The 19024-nt window shown below is 37.2% G+C and overlaps 1 protein-coding gene across 1 annotated transcript in view; it reads left to right on the top strand.

The window, feature by feature from the left end:
• FAM3C (FAM3 metabolism regulating signaling molecule C) overlaps positions 1-14254 on the top strand; it is a 31781-nt gene extending 17527 nt beyond the window's left edge. The window contains exons 4-10 of the mRNA XM_082755854.1: positions 540-569; positions 756-879; positions 6023-6081; positions 7428-7478; positions 7930-8014; positions 10077-10203; positions 11257-14254. Of these exons, the coding sequence (XP_082611980.1) occupies positions 540-569; positions 756-879; positions 6023-6081; positions 7428-7478; positions 7930-8014; positions 10077-10203; positions 11257-11346 (566 nt within the window). The 3' untranslated portion in view covers positions 11347-14254. The remainder of the gene's footprint in view (positions 1-539; positions 570-755; positions 880-6022; positions 6082-7427; positions 7479-7929; positions 8015-10076; positions 10204-11256) is intronic.
• The last annotated feature ends 4770 nt before the right edge of the window (positions 14255-19024 follow it).

Here is a 19024-nt window from a genome sequence, read left to right as displayed (position 1 = left end):
CATTAATAATTACTGAAGAGAGGTGTCATTACGTATTACAGATGAACTGTAGATATGTGTGCTGTCCTTTCCCATCCTGAGAAAGGGAGTCATGAAAAATAGGGTTCAAATACACCTAAACTGCAGAATTACAGGGTTGAATGAAAGGAATCACATCCTTGTGAAGGTTCTGATTTGTAGCACTTATTTTGAAAGGCTCAAATACTGTTGTAAGACAGGAATTATTTTCACTTCAGCACCCACCCTCCACAGATTCCTGGTTGTTCTGAGTTTTTATCTCTGTTTTTTTTTTTTTATTTTAATCAGCAATCCATAAATTAAGATAGATCTTCTAAATGTGTTCCCTGACTATTTTCATTTTTCTACCATGTAAAGATTAATGTTTTTTATATTGTAACATAGTTTTCATATGTATTTGATACTTCATTTCAACCAATCTATTTTTATAGAAGCATTGAAAGGTTTTAAATTTATAGGATATTTTATAGCAGATGACATTTTAATAGTAACATCTTGTAAAACTTTCTTTTGCATTTCAGCTAGATCAGCATTGGATGCAGCTGCACGCTGTGAGTATTCATGTGCATGTGTTACTGCTGTGACTTGCTTTCACTAATAGTAGAAAGAATGTTGAATTTTCAGTTTGGAAAGTCTTAATTACACTTCAAATGCAATCAGAAAGTAATTTTCCTCTTTCCCTGATTTTCCTAAATTCCTGATTTTCTCTAAAATCCTGTTTTATTTTCTTTTGAAAGCCACAAAACCTCCAAGATACAAATGTGGGATCTCTAAAGCTTGTCCTGAAAAGCATTTTGCGTTCAAAATGGCAAGTGGAGCAGCAAATGTAGTTGGACCTAAAATTTGTGTAGAAGATAATGTGTAAGTACTTTTACCTGTTGTCTTAAAATACCTCTTTCAACCTTTGCCTTGGATTGTTCTGTGCACAAAATCGTTGATTTAAGTGATTCTTTGCAGATCTTGTTTTGCCTACAGTATGACCACATGAAAAAATTAAGTTATAACGAAGTATAATCTCTGATGAAACACATTTAATACTCTGCAGTAAATGCTGAAATATATGCAATTTTAATACATGCAAGATAGCTAACCGTTTATTTTAGGTTTAGAGACTGTTGGAGTAGTGAGACTTCATGCAGTCAGATATAGTGTTGCCTCCAAGTAACTTGTTCTTGTGTCTGTAATTGTAATTCAGTACACAACTGTCTTTTTAAGTAATTACTCTTTGTACTTCTAATTGAATGTAATCAGCTAAAACTGCTGTGGATTGTCTTTTGCAAGTCATCTTTTAAATTATCTGGTTATGTTGTACTGGAGACAGAACATATTTTCAACTTTTCTTTACCACATTTCTTCAAAAGGAAAAAATGTTTTAAAGATTTGTAGTTAGTTACCATCAGCATGATTAATTAAACTGAAAAATTGAACTGTGAAATGAATTGGAATCATTTACGATGTTGAAGGTCTTTTTCAACCTCTAATCCAACCATCAACCTGAACAACCAAGCCCATCACTAAACCATGTACTGTAGTGCCATGTTCACGTTTCTCTTAAGTACCTCCAGGGATGGGAAATCTGCCACTTCCCTGGACATCTTATTCTAATGCTTGACAACCCTTTCCCTGAAGAAATTCTTTCTAATGTCTAATCCAAACCTCCTCTGGTGGAACTTGTGACTGTTTCCTTGTGTTGTATTGTTTGTCAGCTGAAAAAAAGACCGACATCCTCCTCACTACAGCCTCTTTTCAAGTAGTTGCAGGGAGTGATGAGGTCTCCCCCGGCCTCCTCTTCTCCAGACTAAAGAACCACAGTTCCCTCAGCCCACTCCTCATAAGTCTTTGCTTTCTACTTCCTTCACCAGCTTCGTTGTTCTTCTGTGCACACACTTAAACAACTCAATATCCTTCTTGTAGTGAGTGGCCCAACGCAGAACACAGTACTCAAGATATGATCTCACCAGAGCTAAGTCACTTCCCTGGTCCTGCTGGCATTTCTGATGCAGGCCAGCATGCTGTTGGCCTTGGTTGACCACCTGGGCATGCTGCTGGCCCATGTTCAGCTGGCTGTCGAGCAGCACCCCCAGGTCCTACTCTGCCAGGCAACTTTCCAGTCACTCTTCCCCAGGCCTGTTCCACTGCATGGGGTTGTTGTGCCCCAGGTGCAGGACCTGGCACTTAGCCTCGTTGAAGAAAGGAACTGTTTGAAAAATTATTCAAGCCCCGTATTTCTAATAACAGTATTTTCAACACAGTATTGTTAACAATATTATGTCTAGAGTATTCAACTGAATAACTTTGGGTAATCCTTATAACTAGAATATTAATGTTTATTTTTAGACTCTGTTTCTTTGCTCTTAGATTGCTACTGCTCATTGTCACCCACAGCATGCCATTTTGTATGATATAATCTATCCACTCAATTTTGAATGTCATGTGGCAGAAAAGACATGCTGTTAGCATTGTCAGAAGTAATAAATACATTTTTTTTTTTTAATAATCAGCCTTTGCCTTCCATCTACATTTAAACTACCCCAGTTTAGCTGTTTCTCAGCCCATGCTATGTAAGTACAGGGTGGTACAGATAGCACATACAGCAGTCAGCACTAATTCTAGAGCAAATGGCAACATTTCTGTGAACAGCAAAACTCATAAATAGGATAAGCGATCAGTTAGTGTTTAGGTCTGTAAAATCTGTAAGTATTGGATTATATTTTCCATCACTTTATTCTCTAATTAAAATAAAATTAAAGAAATATTTTTATGTGATCTAAAAAACTATTTCTAGCTGCTTGGTTCTCTTCATTCGTAGCATTCATTCCTTTTACAGCCTTGGAAAATCTTATCCAGTCTCCCTGCAGAGAGATTTTTTTTGTTCATGTTCCAAAATTTGCCAGCATCTCAGCCTGGTTGCTAGGAAGCTTAATATCTGCAAAGATTTAGGGTGATTCACTGATGAAAAGTTATGAGACTGCAAGTAGTATTTTAACATCAGGACTGTAGGCTTTTTAAGTGTCTTGCTTACTGGTTAACTAAGGAGAGATTTTTTGGGGGGGACATGAACAACAATATGAATATTTCGTTGAAGCAAGTGATGAAAAATAGCGACTGTCAAGAAATCCTCTATTCTTTTAATATTAGTGCACAACTTACTGCATTACTATTGGGGTCTTAAGTTCTGTTTCAATTGGCAAAAAGCTTTGCTAATTCCTTCTGAGGAGGATTTTTGAAGTCTATTGAAGTGTCCGTCAGCAGGATTGATTAATTTTATATTATCTTCTCCTTTGTTCATAATACATTTGACTTCTCGTTCAAAAGCTGACATCATTTCTTGATTGTGAGTTTTCGGAAGAATTCTAAAACTGGTAAACTACTGCCCTCCTGTGAGAAAGCATTCACATTACACCCACTAGTATTTGTGACAGCACACAAGCTATCTCAGGTGTGTAAAGCAGTGTCTCAGAACTGTGAAGGGACTTACTTTATTTTTAGTAGCTCTTTTTGTAGTGATGTTTTTGACAATCCTGCAAAACGCCTTTTTCTGGTTAAGTCGGGATTGCTGAATTTTTCTTGATATTCTTCCTTGTGCTTCCAAGACACAGAAGCAGGAACAAGGTTTCATAAATTGTTTGTAATGTTTACAGCATGGGTTTTTGCTCTGTATTAAACAAGGGTGTCATTACACAAGCTAGTGTAATTGGGAGTGCGTTTAAGTGCTCAGTGTTTCCTTTGTATTGTATAGATATTTTGGACTGTGGTGGGAGCTCTGCGCTGTAGATGTTCAGTTGTGGTCTTGTTTTTCTGTATTGGAAGGACATAATACAAACTAAAAAAATATATCCTGCAGTCATTGTCAAAGTATTGTAAAATATTGTGGTTGCTATGTGATGGGTTTAAAAGGAGCAATAGAGTTAAAGAGTTATAGAGTTGCTTTACTAGCAACTTCTCCATGCAGTTTTTCTTCTGTAAAGAAGCCAGTTCCATGTTTGTGCTGCAGTAGCCATATAGCAGGATCTTACAGCATCCACCATTAATAATTATTTTACTTCTGGTATTCATATTTGCAGGATTTTTTTGGTATCTGAAGTCCATCATAGCTGTTAGGTGTGTGTGGTTTTTCAGTGCCTAATTAACCCAGTATTGGAAGTTTTTTGACTTGTGTTTATTTACTGAGAATTGTAGTTAAAAACTAAATGAAGTTCTTAGTCTTTTTGGTAAATTAAAGTCCATCTTCTATGACCAAAGGAATGCGTTCAGAACTTCACTGGTTTTGTTTTGTTATTTCTTTTCAGTCTATTTGCCATATGTTTCTGTTGCTTAGAATTGATGCCTAGACATGATGTGAAAATGACGTGATCACAGAAGTAATGGACTTCCAGTGGCTAAAACGCTTCCGTAACTCCCTACTGACCAAAACTGAATTCCATATTTTAGAAGAAAATTACAAGTCCTCTTCTAATCACACATCTCCGATTACTACTACTATAAAACTGAAGTCACCATACAAAGAGTTGCCATTAACTAGTGGGCATTCACTGCCTCTCTGAAATCGCTGATACTGAGTCTGTCCCAGATACGGTGTTGTCTGTATGAATTTGATCTAAATTTTGGCTTGTATCTTCATCCTAAGTGCAACGGACACCATCAGAGAGGAAGGTTCTATCATCATCTTTGTAACAGAGCATTTCTTGTTGCTAGCTCATGAGTAACAAATTAGTATGGGGTGAGTAACAAATTAGTATGGGATGAGTAATGAATTAGTATGGGATGTTGCAGTGGTGTGTGCAAGCATGCAGTCCTTGTGAAACATTGAATCGTTGCTCAGACATGACCTGAAAATCATGTGGCCACAAAAGAAGTTACCTGAAAAAAGTTTTGAAGATAGAAGGGTTGTACAAGCTTGCCAGCCCCTTCTTAGAGTGAGCTAGGGAAGTCAAAGCAGCCCTGGTCAGGAAGGAATTAACACATTTGTTAGAGTGTGTTTGGAATTGATGAGATATGCTCCAGTATGCTTATGCTGAAATGCTTTCTTAAATCTGAGCTGAAGATTTCTTAACTGTCCTCATAGGGTTTTAATCCTTATTCCTGTTTCTCCTTGCTTATGTTAATGTTTTTAGTCCTAGCTTCAAAGTGGAACTGCTGGAATATTTAGGGCCTGTAGGTAGAACAGAGATCTTCATACAGTGCCAGTGAAAAATAATGAGATCATCTGTGAGCTTCCTCTCACTGGAGTGGTACCCTCACCATGGTCCAAGGCACTGTAGCTAACAGTCTTAACATTCCCATTAGCTCTTCTTTACAGCTCTGAACAGCTGCCATTTCACAGTGTCTCTGTACTTTCTGAGCTCCTTTTCTGCTCTGAGTTTGGCCAAGTAATTGTTGTCGTAGACTGTGGTGGTTTTGTTGGGATGTCTAATGGTACTCCAAGATTATAGTCACTTTTTGTTTAAAGTCCCATCAATATATTGACTATTTCCCTTGGACTTACTTACTTTTATCTGTCATTGGAAACCTGTCTACACTGACTTTCTTGTTTAGTATTGTGATGCTGCAGTATTCATTTTAAATACTTTGGTTCAGGTAACTTTTAAACTCATTAACGATTTTGTTCATCTTATGTTTAAAAAAAAGCATAAAATGTTGGTTACGTGACTGTGCTAAGCCCCTCAAATTGTTCTTCATGTTTCAGGCTCCTTAACTTCAAGGAATTTCCTTAACTGCACTGATAGCACTTTACTTTTGTTGGCATTTTTAATACACACATACTTTGAGCATTTAATCATCTTTTTTTTCAAGCTAAGTGGGTACAATTAGGGACATTAGATCTATCATTCTCAGTTCAGTGGTTCCATAAAGGCACGTATGAGACTTTGCTTCATTTAAGTACTCATGGGCACATGGTCTTTAAGATACACATCCTTATGATTTAATCGTTCCTATTTAAAATTGAAATACTACATATCAAAAGATTGTCCTATTACAAATTAAATTGTTTATTTTGTTTCAGTTTAATGAGTGGAGTTAAAAATAATGTTGGCAGAGGAATAAATGTGGCCTTGGTCAATGGTAAGTGATGTTTAAGTGAGCAGTGTCTTCATTTTAAAATTCTTCCTGAAATTTAAGGCCTGTTAAGGGATGATGAAATACAAAGAGGAGGATAAGAGGCAGTATTCAGCATATGTACACTGAGATAATGCCAAATTTTGGTACTTACATGTTTTTGTTAGTATACAGTTTGAAAGTACAAAAACTTAGAGCGTTTTTGTTTCTGAAAATGTGTAATAATGCGGAGTTCCATTGTCGTTATTTTAGCGATACATCAGATAACTTTCTAATGGTGTGTCTCTTGAATTTGTATATTGCCACCACTAATAAAATTCTGTACACCAAATTCTTCTCATACTGTTTTCAGTGAAACCTATTTAACAGTGTTACTACATGAAAAAGACAGTTCATTATTTCCTAGTTTGAAATCAGTATATTCTATTACTCCATTTATAGAGATCTTGTTCCCAAATACATCCATGTTATATATTCAGGATTCTTAACTTCCATTAACAAATTTACCTGTGTGTCAGCTTGAAAGCTAAACTGAACGTCAGTACTGACAATTTTGTCCTTTATATGTAGGAAGCAATTTCTTGTAGCAGCGAGATAGTACTTTGTCATTTCACAGCAATATAAATTCATGTTATTTTTGGATTGTACTCAGGTTTATATCACCTAATGCATGATTTGAACAATACTAACTTAATCCTATTTTGCCCTCCTAAATTGTCTCAGTCTGTTCAAAAACAAACCTCCCAGTTCCATATTATATAGCTGCCAGTCTTTCTTCTTCTCTTACAGATTTTATGTGATGTATCTAGTAAAAACAAAACTCTACATTCCATCAAATACTGACATTGTAGACAGCGCAGTAAAAATGGTGATGAACATGCAATACCCACTTTCTTCTCTGTTTATTCTAAAAGTTTACATGGGCTAAGAAATTCCAGTTTGTAGCAGAACATGCAGTGTAATTTTGATCTTTCTTGCTTCCTATGTGGTACTAAAAGCAAACTATAACTGTACTCTTTTTTGGCAAAAAGAACCTTTTTTTTTTTTTTTTTTTTTTTTAAAAAAAAAAGCTAAGTGCATTTTCTTTATTGCTCTTTTTTGAGGGTGTTCTGTGTTGTTTTTTTATGTTTCACTTGAAGTAAAATCAGTTTGCATCTTCTATCTTTTTTTCCCCCTCTTAGCTTTTCACAAATGGCTGTAGTGTTTAAGGAGAAATCTTCATGAAAGATAGAAGTACTTGATTTATAGAGTGTCTTCAGCACTTTTTCTGACAGTCATTAAGAGGAATTGGGCATGTTGTCTGTGAAGTACCTTTGGCTATTTCATTAAACCACGTATTTCTTTTTCTTCAGGTAAAACAGGAGAACCATTAGACACTAAATTCTTTGATATGTGGGGAGGAGGTAAGTGCAGTTATCCTAGCTGGTTAGAGAGAAGCAACCTGACTGTGTGCATGTGCTTGTGTGTGACCCCTCTAGGCTCCGTTTGCTGTGGTGGTTTAAGCTTGACCTCAACCTTTATAATTGTGAGGAGAATGCCACTTTAGAGAAACACAAAGGGGGATGGGGAGAGAGAAGAGGAGAATGGTGCATTTAATCACACCTGCTCATTCTCCTGAGTAGTTCCCACTAGCAGGTATGTCTTTACACAGTATAGATGAAACCCTTTATATAAAATGAGAGTTCTTCCTTGTGCATTTTATCTTCCTCACACTTACGATCTTGTTATAAATGTACAATTATAAATAATAATAATTATTAATTTAGCAATGTCTAAATTAAATAGATAATGCAGGTTATTATAATATATCTAATGATTGGTGCTTATGTGAGTTTTTTTGTGTTCTCTTTCCAGATGTGGCACCACTTATTGAATTTCTTAAGTCCATCCAGGATGGAACCATAGTGTTAATGGGAACATATGATGATGGTGCAACCAAGTATGTCATAGATTTATGCAGTTAATATTGCTTAACATTTTAAATGCTGTTTTATACCTGGGAAAAAAAAATTCTTTATCACACAACCACTTCTGATAAAGCTTTGTTCTTGCAAGATAAGGGATTGTAAACTATGTTTTCAGCTGATTCATTTAATGATCCCGATGTGATATTTACATAGATTTATTTCTATACTTTCATGATTCCTAACAACAGAGAAACAATAAAATATAAAATTAGGCATATGAGCAGAAATATCCCAAGTGTTTTCTGCAAATCATAAATGCTGATTTTTTTTAACCCCTCAGAGAAAAGGTGTTGATGCAATAAGAAGACAGTGTAGGGCAAATGGGACATGGCTATGAGAACACACCCTCTGATGGAAATTGGTCTGTTTCATCCAGCACTTTTATCAGAACAACTCCAAGACAGAGTGTGGTAGTTAAAAATGTTCACAGACCATTGCTACTAAGTCTACATGTACCCTTCCTGTTTTGAGGTCCGAGATTTTACTGTGTGAGCCTCATGCTTGTTGGCCTCAAAGTTTGGAACTGTTCAACTATCAAGCTGTTCAATTTAGACAATAGACATATCATAAGAGGTTTTAGTACTCTTTCAGCAGTATCTTCCAACCTTCTCAACTTTGATCATCTGGAATAGGTAGTAAAATTACTGTAGAAATTTGTATTGGGGTTTCAATACAGATCTAAAGAATTATTCCATATTTAAGTCATACTGTCAAAAGGATTACTTTTTGTAGTGAAAAATAATGATTTTTTTTTCTTTTCCTCCTGTTTTAGACTTATTTAACTTTTTAATGGGTTCTGTATGTTCTTTCTTTTTCCTCTTTTGATGCAATTTGTTATCCACAACTTATTTCTGATGTAGGAGTAGCTTTCTGATGACAAAATCCTGACTTTGAAATGAGCGGTATTTGCAGTAAATGGTGGAGAGGGTCTGTAGATTCACTACTTTGGGAAGAAGAAAGCTATTTAATGTTTCTTTATCACAAGGCTGGATCTCCAACTGTTGTTGTACTTTAATATTTAGAAAGTACAGTAAGTTTGTTTCAATAATCGTGTCTCAGCTGGTGTTTTTTCAAAGCTAAAAAGGAAGACCCATTCTTTCTGATAGCCAGGAAGTACTCGTTAGTAATATTGCAAAAATAGCCCAAACCATGCCATTGAAACTTGATATTAATCATAAATGCCAGTGCTTGGAAGCAACTAAAAATATGAAGAACAATCCCGTTTAAAAGATTAAAAAAAAAAAAACAATTGTATTGTGAGGTTGTGGGTTTTATTTAAGTATAAGCTGCACCAATGCTGTGGAAACATGAAGCGTGGGTGGTACAAATAACCTCCAAAGTAAATTAAGTAATCATTTTTTTTATCACTTTTGTTAAGGTGAGTCACGTAACTATATCTCAGTAAGTAGTAATAATCAGAAGTTGTGTGTGATGTTTGGTAATCGGGCAAATATAGTAACTGGTAGGAAGAAATAAAGAGCTGCTGTTTGGAGGTTTTGTCTCCTACAGAATAATTTTATCTTCTGTATTATCCTACACAGACTTACAGGCACTGAACCATGCTGTGGGGTAGCATTCTGAATTTTAAATTAATTGACTTGAGCAAACAAGAACTTCTTTTGTGTATTTAGGCCATTCTTTTAACCTAAGAGAGCTCGTGTTTTATCTAGGCTTCAACTTGAGCCTGCAAAACAGTGTTTACTTTAAAGGTTGACTTTTTTTAGCTGCCGAGAGAATTGCTAAAATTCCTTGAGTTGTATGTATAAATTTTGAAAATATAGGGTTCTTGGCTTTTGTTGGTGTACTGATAGGTTTGTGTGCTGGTTGCTTGAGATAATAATATCAAAGAGCAGAGCTCGTAAGATCAGCTTATTTCAAAACTATCGTTATCTGATTTTGAAAGATAGATCTTTCCCAGTGTTGGCTTACTTAAACTATATTTAACCAGATTGACGCTAAATGGTGCATTGAACAATGAAAGCTCTGAGAATGTGTATTTTTATTTGCATATCGAATTTCTCTGTTTTGCTCAAGGCTTAATGAGGAAGCACGGAAACTGATTGCTGAATTGGGAAGCACGTCCATCACTAACCTTGGCTTTAGAGACAACTGGGTCTTCTGTGGTGGAAAAGGAATTAAAACTAAAAGTCCATTTGAACAGGTCTGTTATTCTATAACTTAGTAGAATTCAACAGCTTACATTAATAAAGGCTTAGAATGTTTTATAAATGCCTTGAGTTTGTTCAAATTAGATATTGCAGTAGTGGCACACGGTGTTATTTTCAAATTTGTTCCTTGATTAGTCTCCCCCTTTTAAATGTGCAGAATAATTCCATCATGATTCACAAATAAGAAAAAAAAATCCTCTGTGGGTGGGTTTTAGTAACCCAATAACTAGATTAATTCATTTTGATGGATTCAATTAAACTGATAATTCAAAATTTACTGCATAACACTCATTTTTAGACCTGCTAACCTCTGACAGATTAGTTGTAGTTAAGGTGTTCGTGTTCCCAGCTGTTCACTTTGCTCTTCTGTCAGAAATTACTGCTGCCTAGGAAAACTTGTGAAATTAAACATATCCACATACTTTAATAGCTGCAATTCAACATATATCATTGCTGCCTTTAATTACCAGTAACGGTAGCTTTGTACTTGGAGAGCAAGCCTGTTTTCTTTTTTGCCAACTTTCAAGGGAGTGGGAACTAGTGTAGGAGCAATGGCAAACTCTTGGAGGCAGTAATATCTTACCTGGCAGCAGGTGGTTGCTTCTTGGAAAAGCCTTAATTTAAAAATAAATAAATAAATAAATAAAATTCAGCCTTATGTAGTTTTCATAAAATCTGCCCTGTAAGTTTAGTGTCCTTATTTAACTTAAACCTAGTGGTTTATGTTTTCTTGGCGTTGATCTTTTCCTTGCTTGTTTCTCTTGCTGAATAAACATCCATGATAAATTTTAAAAATGTTTTCACTAGTCAGATTCACCTGTTTTTAGCATATACTTGTCTGAACAAGCAACTTTCAACTTTCAGTGGAGAGTACTGAGAGGCTGTTGTATTTGATGATACTTAAAAAGCGCAAGAGGTTAATACTAACATCATCTCTTTGTCTGTTTCCTGAAAATAATTACAAAGGAGTGTCTTTTAAAGCCATGCGTAAAGCAACAGGGTAAGTGACTTCACATTAACAGTAGGATGATATTATCTATTTACAGCATATAAAGAACAACAAGGATACAAACAAATATGAAGGCTGGCCAGAAGTTGTTGAGATGGAAGGCTGTATCCCTCAGAAGCAAGACTAAATCAAAACAAAAGGAAAGAAGAATGAAAATGGAAGAAAATGCACTTTCTGCTGTTATTAGAGAGAGGGCTATGAAGGAGACTGTACTGTAAATAATATTTTTAAGCATGCAACCATCTTGTCGGTGTGTGCATGAGCACTGACATTTTGAATATCGGGATTATTTATTGCTAACACATAAAAATCCTTTTTGTAAATATGTTCAAAATAAACATCAAATCATTTCTAAACAGGTTTCTTAAAAGCACAGTATTTAGTTTGCCTATGGTAAATATCTCGTAGGTCAACTGGCTAATAAATTGCATATGCCAATAATAAATAGATCCTGACAAATGTACTGTCTTCTAATATTGCTGTGAGTATATAACCTTTGTGGAATATGTAGATTTTAGTCATAAGTTAATAAAAAGCTTTAATTTTTTTTATCCTCTGCCTTTTTAGTGGCAGCATCACTTTTTATTGAAGCTTAATGGTTATTCTAATAACAAGTGCTCCGGAAATTTATTTTGTAGTTCCCCACCAAAACCAAATAATTAACAAAGGAAGAAAACATGATACTTAAATACAGATATGCCACAAAAAGCACAATATGAATTATTTTTACTAGGAGGAAAACAAAAGTAAATGTATCCATAGTGTACGTGCTACTTAAAAGCAGCTGAAAGGATTTGTACTCAACTTGAAAATAGTGTTTACTATGTAGAAGAGACTTGGCATGTTAAGCAACAGTACTTATGGCAACTTGTGCAGTTTTTATTACAATTTTTGTACTGTTGCTTAACCATTTAGTCTACCTATGGCTGTTCAGCCATACTGGTTAGTCATTTGTTAAATGCAAAGTGGAATTCCTTCCTGCTTGAGTTCTAACACCAGGAATAAATTTCCCATTGCAAAGAACCTATTAGAAAGCAGTCTGCCTTCTAGCAGCAGTTTTCAGGGTACAACATTATGAACCTTTATTGCCTATGTTACATCTAATATAAACTGAGGTAATTTGTGCTTACAGTGAGGTATTAGCAAAAGCTTTGTATCTAAGGTTATGTAATGTGTAACATTCAAACTTAACTGACAATTTTCTTTCTTTTTTTTTTTTTTTCCAAAGTAAAAAAATGGACCAAGTTGAAGTGGCCTTATTCTTTAGCTCATATCAGAGCTGTCAGAAAGCAGCTTTTGTTGGAAACTTCAGTTTCTTTTAAGCATGGCCCGCTCGAGCTTTCACTGAAACCAAGTTAGCATGGTGTAACTGAAAGTGTTGGTATTCAATAAATAGGGGCTATCACAGAATAGATTATAATCTCTTGAAGCTTCATGCCATGAGTTCTGGTACAATCTTCAACAACTTCTAGCTAGTACCGTGGCACAAAAACCACAAAGGATTTTTCAGGTACCCACAGCTTAAGCTGAAAACAGTGGCGATCGAATACTGTTACCATTGATGTCTTCTGAGATGGATGTGTGCACTAAAAACTTCAAGCAATATTGGGAATTGCTTTTCAAGTCAAATAACCTGTGATATCAGAGCAAGTCTGGACTCCGAGTTGTTCTGTATGTTTAACTAGCTTGTTAAATAATGTGGTTTTCCCTCAAGTTTAATGTAGAACAGCAATAAAAGCACCTTATGGTGAAATTGTTTTTGTTAAATCTTTCAGATTTTCTTGTTTAGGAGGATGTGTCAAAATCGTGTATATCTTTGTCATCAAATAAAGTAAAACCCTCATTTCTATCAATCAGAAAATAAATTTTATTTCATAACAATAGGGTATTGTGAAAAACTGGTTTCCTAAGTCCTGGGATTTTCACATAAATACATTGGTTGGGCTGCTGTACAAAATAATAATAGAAAAAAATTTGAAGGTAGTTGGCAGGGGCTTAAGGAAAGAGAAAAACAAACAAAAAAAAGTATTAATAGTTTCTTTGCACTGTTGTCTTTATTCTTGATTTTGAATGTCAGTGCATATTTCATCCATCAAATTAAAAAGTTCAGATTTCCTCTGCAAAATGAAATGGGGAAGAAACAGAACTGAAATCAGACCTCTTTTAGCCCTCATCTTTAAGTTTGTGCCTTTTTTTTACCCCCCAGCAATCTGAAGGAAGTAAATATATTCTGATTGTTTAACCTGCTAAAGGTGGACCTGCCACAAAACATTTAAAAACAGTTTTTAAAACAATAAACTGGTAATGTTATTTTTTGTAATTTTCCCTTAAATCGGTTGATTTTTGTGATTTTGATGGATGCACCTTGCAATTAAATTTACTTTAACTGACCAAGCAAGAAGCTTACTTCTATGGCCTCCCTAGTGTCCTCTACAGTTTGTGGGAGGATGTTGTGAGGTGTGAGGATGAAGGCATTTTGTACAAATAGCTTCATGCAAAGGTATCTGCGTGACAAAGCTCCCGGATCTGTATTTTCCTACACAAGTTGATGGGAACATCTGCAGCATGTTGAAGACAGCAGTGAAGGAAGGAAAGAAAGATGTGGAGCATGTCTGCCTCAAAAAATGAACCTGTGAGAAAAGGGTGAGGACACAAGACTGTGACTTCATTTTGCCCAAGGAGCACAGCTGGGATCCAAGCCTCCTGAAGACTTCATTGCATGCTACAGCTCTCAACTGCTCTACTATCAGTGCTTTACGTGAAACAGATGAGGCTTAAGAAGCTGAAGATCTCTGCCTTTACATACCCTCTGCATCTTCCCTAGCGTCTTTCATGATCATTGTTTTCTTGAAAGAGCAGAGGGATTAACAACCTTAGTTTCCTAAGTGCTGGTTCAGAAAAGGCTTCTCTTTGCTTGGCATGTTGTGCTTTCCAGATGTCTTAATGTGGCACTTGGATCCCTCAGATGCTGACAAGACTTGTAAACACTTAATGTGTACATAATGGCTCCTATACTGTTTGGATTAGCTGCAGTTCAGAAGCCAGGTGGATAAATTGGGAGGGGAAATAAAGTAATGCTACCAGCGTGTGTTGACTGACTTTCCTGTGTGCAGATGGGAAGGACTCTGTAGCCCCTCCAGAAACTCTCTGGGGTGGAGCCCAGGCTGGAAGCTGCTGGGAAGCTTTCCTGGCTATCAGCCCATTGCAGATGGAAGTGTCCCAGCTAGTTCAGTCTCAGATGTGATACCATGAGATGGCAGTTGCTTCCAATGCTGTACTGAAGGTATGAGGGACCCTGCTCATTGCCCTCTGACCAGTGTACCAAAAAGGAGCAAACACTGGGGCTCAAGCACCTCCTGCTGCTGCCTCTTCCTTCTGTGGAGGAAGAACTGCATGTCAGCATGGACAAAAAAATGAAGAATGGTGAGAGAGAACATGCTTTACTTGAGATGTTTCATTAAATTTCTCATGACCTTAACTTTGGCCTCAGAACCAGGCTAGCTTAAAACCACTTGTAGTTTCACCTCTCTTTTCTTGTAGTAGTCCCTTTCATCCTTACAACCAAGATCTAATGCATCCTTCATAGACCCAGGCTAAATCAGGTTCCTCAGGTATTCTTCCTTTGCTTATGCATCCATGTAGGTAGATTTGGATCATTATAAAACCTTCTTTGCTGAAAATTAATGTTAATTCTTAGCAAATTAAAAATTGATCATTGTCCTCCTAGGTAGGAAATTGTCTTTTTTACTTTCTTCCAGGCCCTACCATTTCCATACTAGGACATACAACCCAGTCCCTTTAATCTTGCATTTATCTTTTAAGATCTCATTCTTGTAATATTTTGTTCTCACAGAAATAAATGTCTGTTCATTTCTTAGGGTGTTGCTCATAGCAGGACACAGCTATGTGTCCTGCTTTTTCATTGTTGACATGAAAAAGGCACTCATTTAGCTTTTTCATTTAGCTTTTTCATTGTTGACATGAAAAAGGCACTCCCAGCTTAGGACGGGATCACGTCTCCTCAGTGAGCTTGATGGATGGTGGTGGAAGGGAGTGCTGTCTTCTGTGGGGCATAGCCTGCATTTTTTTTCCCTGTGATACAGCAATCCCTTCTGGCTAATTATCTTCTAATTATATTTCAACATTTTCTTTATCAGTACACCTTCAAGGTTCCAGATCTTGGCAGCTGAATCATCCTTTCCAAGTGGAAAAATCAGTGGGTAATGTCTTGATTTCTGGCTTTTATATCTGCACTCTCATATTTTCTCTAAAGCGCCTGACACGCATGTGGCACAACACAGATAACGTTTATTATCCTTTGGGGCGTGTAGAATATAAAACTTTGTTTCAAGGCTTTATTACATATATATGGAGAGGGGTGGGGATCAGCATAGAGCACTGTAATAGTCCAGGCACATTGTGTACTACGTAATATGTACATAAATCACTTCGTCCTCTCCATTAACTTTCTGATCCCAAGAGACAGCCCAAAACAGATAATTAACCATTCCTCTTGCATTACAATGCAAGATGCTTAGATTGGTTTCTTAGCATTGCAACTGTGGGACTTTGTTAGCACAGTCAGCTCAAGGAGTTACTGCTCCTGGTCATCTCCCCAAGTCCTTATCGGTGTGTTGTAGCTGAGTTTGCTGCTCCAGGCTCAGCCAAAGTTCTTGTTTGTGGTGTGTTTCCATGAAACATATTGCTAAACTGATCCACGGGCTGGGGGCAGCATGGGGTTAGGGAGGGTGAGAACATGCTCAGCCAACCCAGCAGGCAAACCAGCTGTGAAACCACAGTCAATTTTCCAAAATCAGCAAGTATAAAAGTTAACAACTTCATTCTCTAAGCTTCAGGCAATTTTTGTATTTGCTCCCGTTGGCATAATCAGCAATGACTAGCCAAAATTGTTTTTTATTTTGTTTTAAATCCCATTAGCACATTTTAAACTAACATTGATTTGTACTTTGATGTCCTGTTCCTCTGCATGTTGGTTCTCTTAATGATTTATAGATTCTCTAAAAACTCAGTGTGCTAATGTCAAAATATTTTTTAGTACACACAGATACCATAGTGTCAAGTTAATTTCTTAGATTACGGGGCCGATTGGTCTGTGCAAAAGATGTTTTAGCCATAAGCTGGTTTTGTGCTACTAGCACAAGGCACAATGGACCTTTCATCACAGACAGTAAATGATCAGACACATAAATAATACTTAGATTTTTTTTTTTTTTTTTTAACCCCTTGTGTGGTATCAAGCTTTTGGTCTAGAAAAGTGCTTATGAAAAGTCATTCTGCTCCACAACCAAATACATATACATCTTTAATGTATTTTTTTCAGGACTTTGGAGAAAATGATAATAGAAGTCTTACCCAGTCAGAAGTTTCAGCATTTAAATTGGGACATCCTGGTGCACACATAATGTGATATTTAAAAAATATCTGATTTTTTAAGTGACTGTGAACAAGTCCTTTGCCCACAAATTCCCATTTAGAGTCAAAAAACTGCTACTACTTCCCCTCCTTAGGTATGCTCATTGGAGGCAGAGGTGCAAAGCCCTGCTTCTCAGCTAGGTGTTAGCTATCACCTGACCATGAACTACACTGTGCTAGTTCACCAAAAGTGAAAAAAATGTGAGGTTATTTAAAATCCTAAACATCATTATTGCAAATCTGTGTGTGAAATGAGAAGCAGTCATGATACTACATGCACTGTTGCTAGTGTTAGTGGACTGGGGAACTCCGGGTCATCCAGTCAGGAAAGGAATCACAGTTAGCATCTTTGGCAGGTTATCTAGAAAAAAATAATAACATTTATTCCACCCTGCTAGTTTAAAATCTTTGACTTTAGAAGTGGGAGAACAAGTGATATCTACAATATGTTACAGGGTCAGACAAGGACTGCCTCATTTGGCATGAAGTCTGCCACAGAGATATGAGCCTTTTACGTGTTTGTTTAATAAACTTTAGCCAGGAGAGTGAGCTGGTATGCTTCAGCACTTTACACAATGTAACCATGACAGTTTTGCTCTATGAGAAACTGCCCTAAAATTGTTTGCTACCTCCCATGAAATCAAACATATCAGCTTCCTCAGAAATCCCAGCCAAGGGGCATGTCCCTATTAGCATCATATCCTCTGAATGACCAAGGTGAATTGTTGCTGTTTACCTTGCACTTATGTTTAATATATCTATCATTTCCTAGCACTGGGAAAAAAAAAAAAAAACAAAAAAAAACAAAACAAAACAAAACAAAAAAACAACAACAACAACAACAAAACACACTATCAAACTGAGTGAAGTCCATCTCAGTGGCATATGCCCACAAAAGTAGCTGAACCACATATGTCCTGTGTAGGCCCCCGTTCGAAAGCTCGGGAGCCTTGCTGGCTTATATGTAGTTCTTCCACTTGCTCTCACCCAGGGGAGACTCTTTCCAGAGTGTGGAAGGAGTGAAGGCAGTTTTGTTGAATAAATACTGCAGTGGATATCAGATAATTTATTTGGCCCTGGTGCTACTACAGAGCAACGCATTACTACAGAGCAACATATCCTGGTCCTGCCCAGAACTACTTCTACAGGCCCAGCCCACACAGAACTGGTTTTATGGATGTAACTTAGGTTAGTTACAATGGAGCTTAACCTAAACACCAGTTTAAACTGCTATAGGCAGAGAGGGGCTCCTGCTCCTCATGCACTCAGCCCTGCTTCTGGTCCTCCCCCCTGCCTTCAGACACACAATGTGGGTGCAGCTGAGGGCTAAGCAGGGCCCCTCTGACTGCACCCACTTGCTTTCACCACCATGCTGCTGTCCATGCAGAAACGGTAACACTGTCCCCAACAAAACAGCTCCCTTTGACTTCCCCAGGGGCAAGCTGGGTCCTTCTGCTGCCCCTGAAGCTTCAAATCCCTCACACATATTTGTCCAGACACAGTAGCCCTCATAAACTATGTATAGTTTTATAAACCACGTTGCCACTTCTCTTTGTTGTTTTTTATCACACTTAGAAAAAAGAAATAAACTTCCTCCCCTCAAACCAGAAAAAAAAAAAAAAAACTTTTATTAATTACATTTATTATTATTATTATTATTAATCCAGATGACTGCTCTGCAGCCTCAAATAGGAGCTATCCAAGCAGGCGAGTGACACCCTGAATGCGCTGACCCTGTTGTGACTGCCCGACTCCTCAGTGTAATGCCGAGGTGAGAGCCTTTCCCGTTCTGACCCATAAAAACAGCCTCTTGAGATTTGTTCTCCTGGGCAAATCCCTGAAGCTGACCTCATGCCCAGGAGTCCATAGCCATTTTCTACCCCTGCCAGAAGTTAAGGCCTACTAAGAAGTACATAGGTGATTTTCCCTTCTTCAGAGATCAGGCATGGAAGAAACTTTAGGTCAGATTTTAAAAACTAAGGTAATTTTGAGGCACAGATCAGAGCTGCTTCAAGAGACAATCTCAATGTCCATGCTGAAGTCCCAGCAGCTGGTTCCTCCTGGAGGCCTGTACAACAAGGCGGTGTTGAGCTCTGTACTGATCTCTGTTAAGGCACAGTTATGAGCGGTCTCACGTAGGACACTGAGGCACTTGTGTCTGCCAGCAGCTCAATGCAGGACAGACTGAGAGGACACCTTCATATCTACATTGAGCAGTAGTACATCCATGTGGCTCACAGGCCCATTGCGGAATTGCCTGTAGTAACTGTGCGGTTATTTTCTGGAAGATAGCCATAACCAAGGGCTCATGACTCCTCAGGTTCTTCCGCCAGAATGTGTCCTCCCCATCCAAGCTTTCACAGGGAGATTGT

Source organism: Aythya marila, assembly GCF_965140915.1.
Source record: "Aythya marila genome assembly, chromosome: 1".
Lineage (NCBI taxonomy): Eukaryota > Metazoa > Chordata > Aves > Anseriformes > Anatidae > Aythya > Aythya marila.
This window is presented reverse-complemented; position numbering and strand designations above follow the sequence as displayed.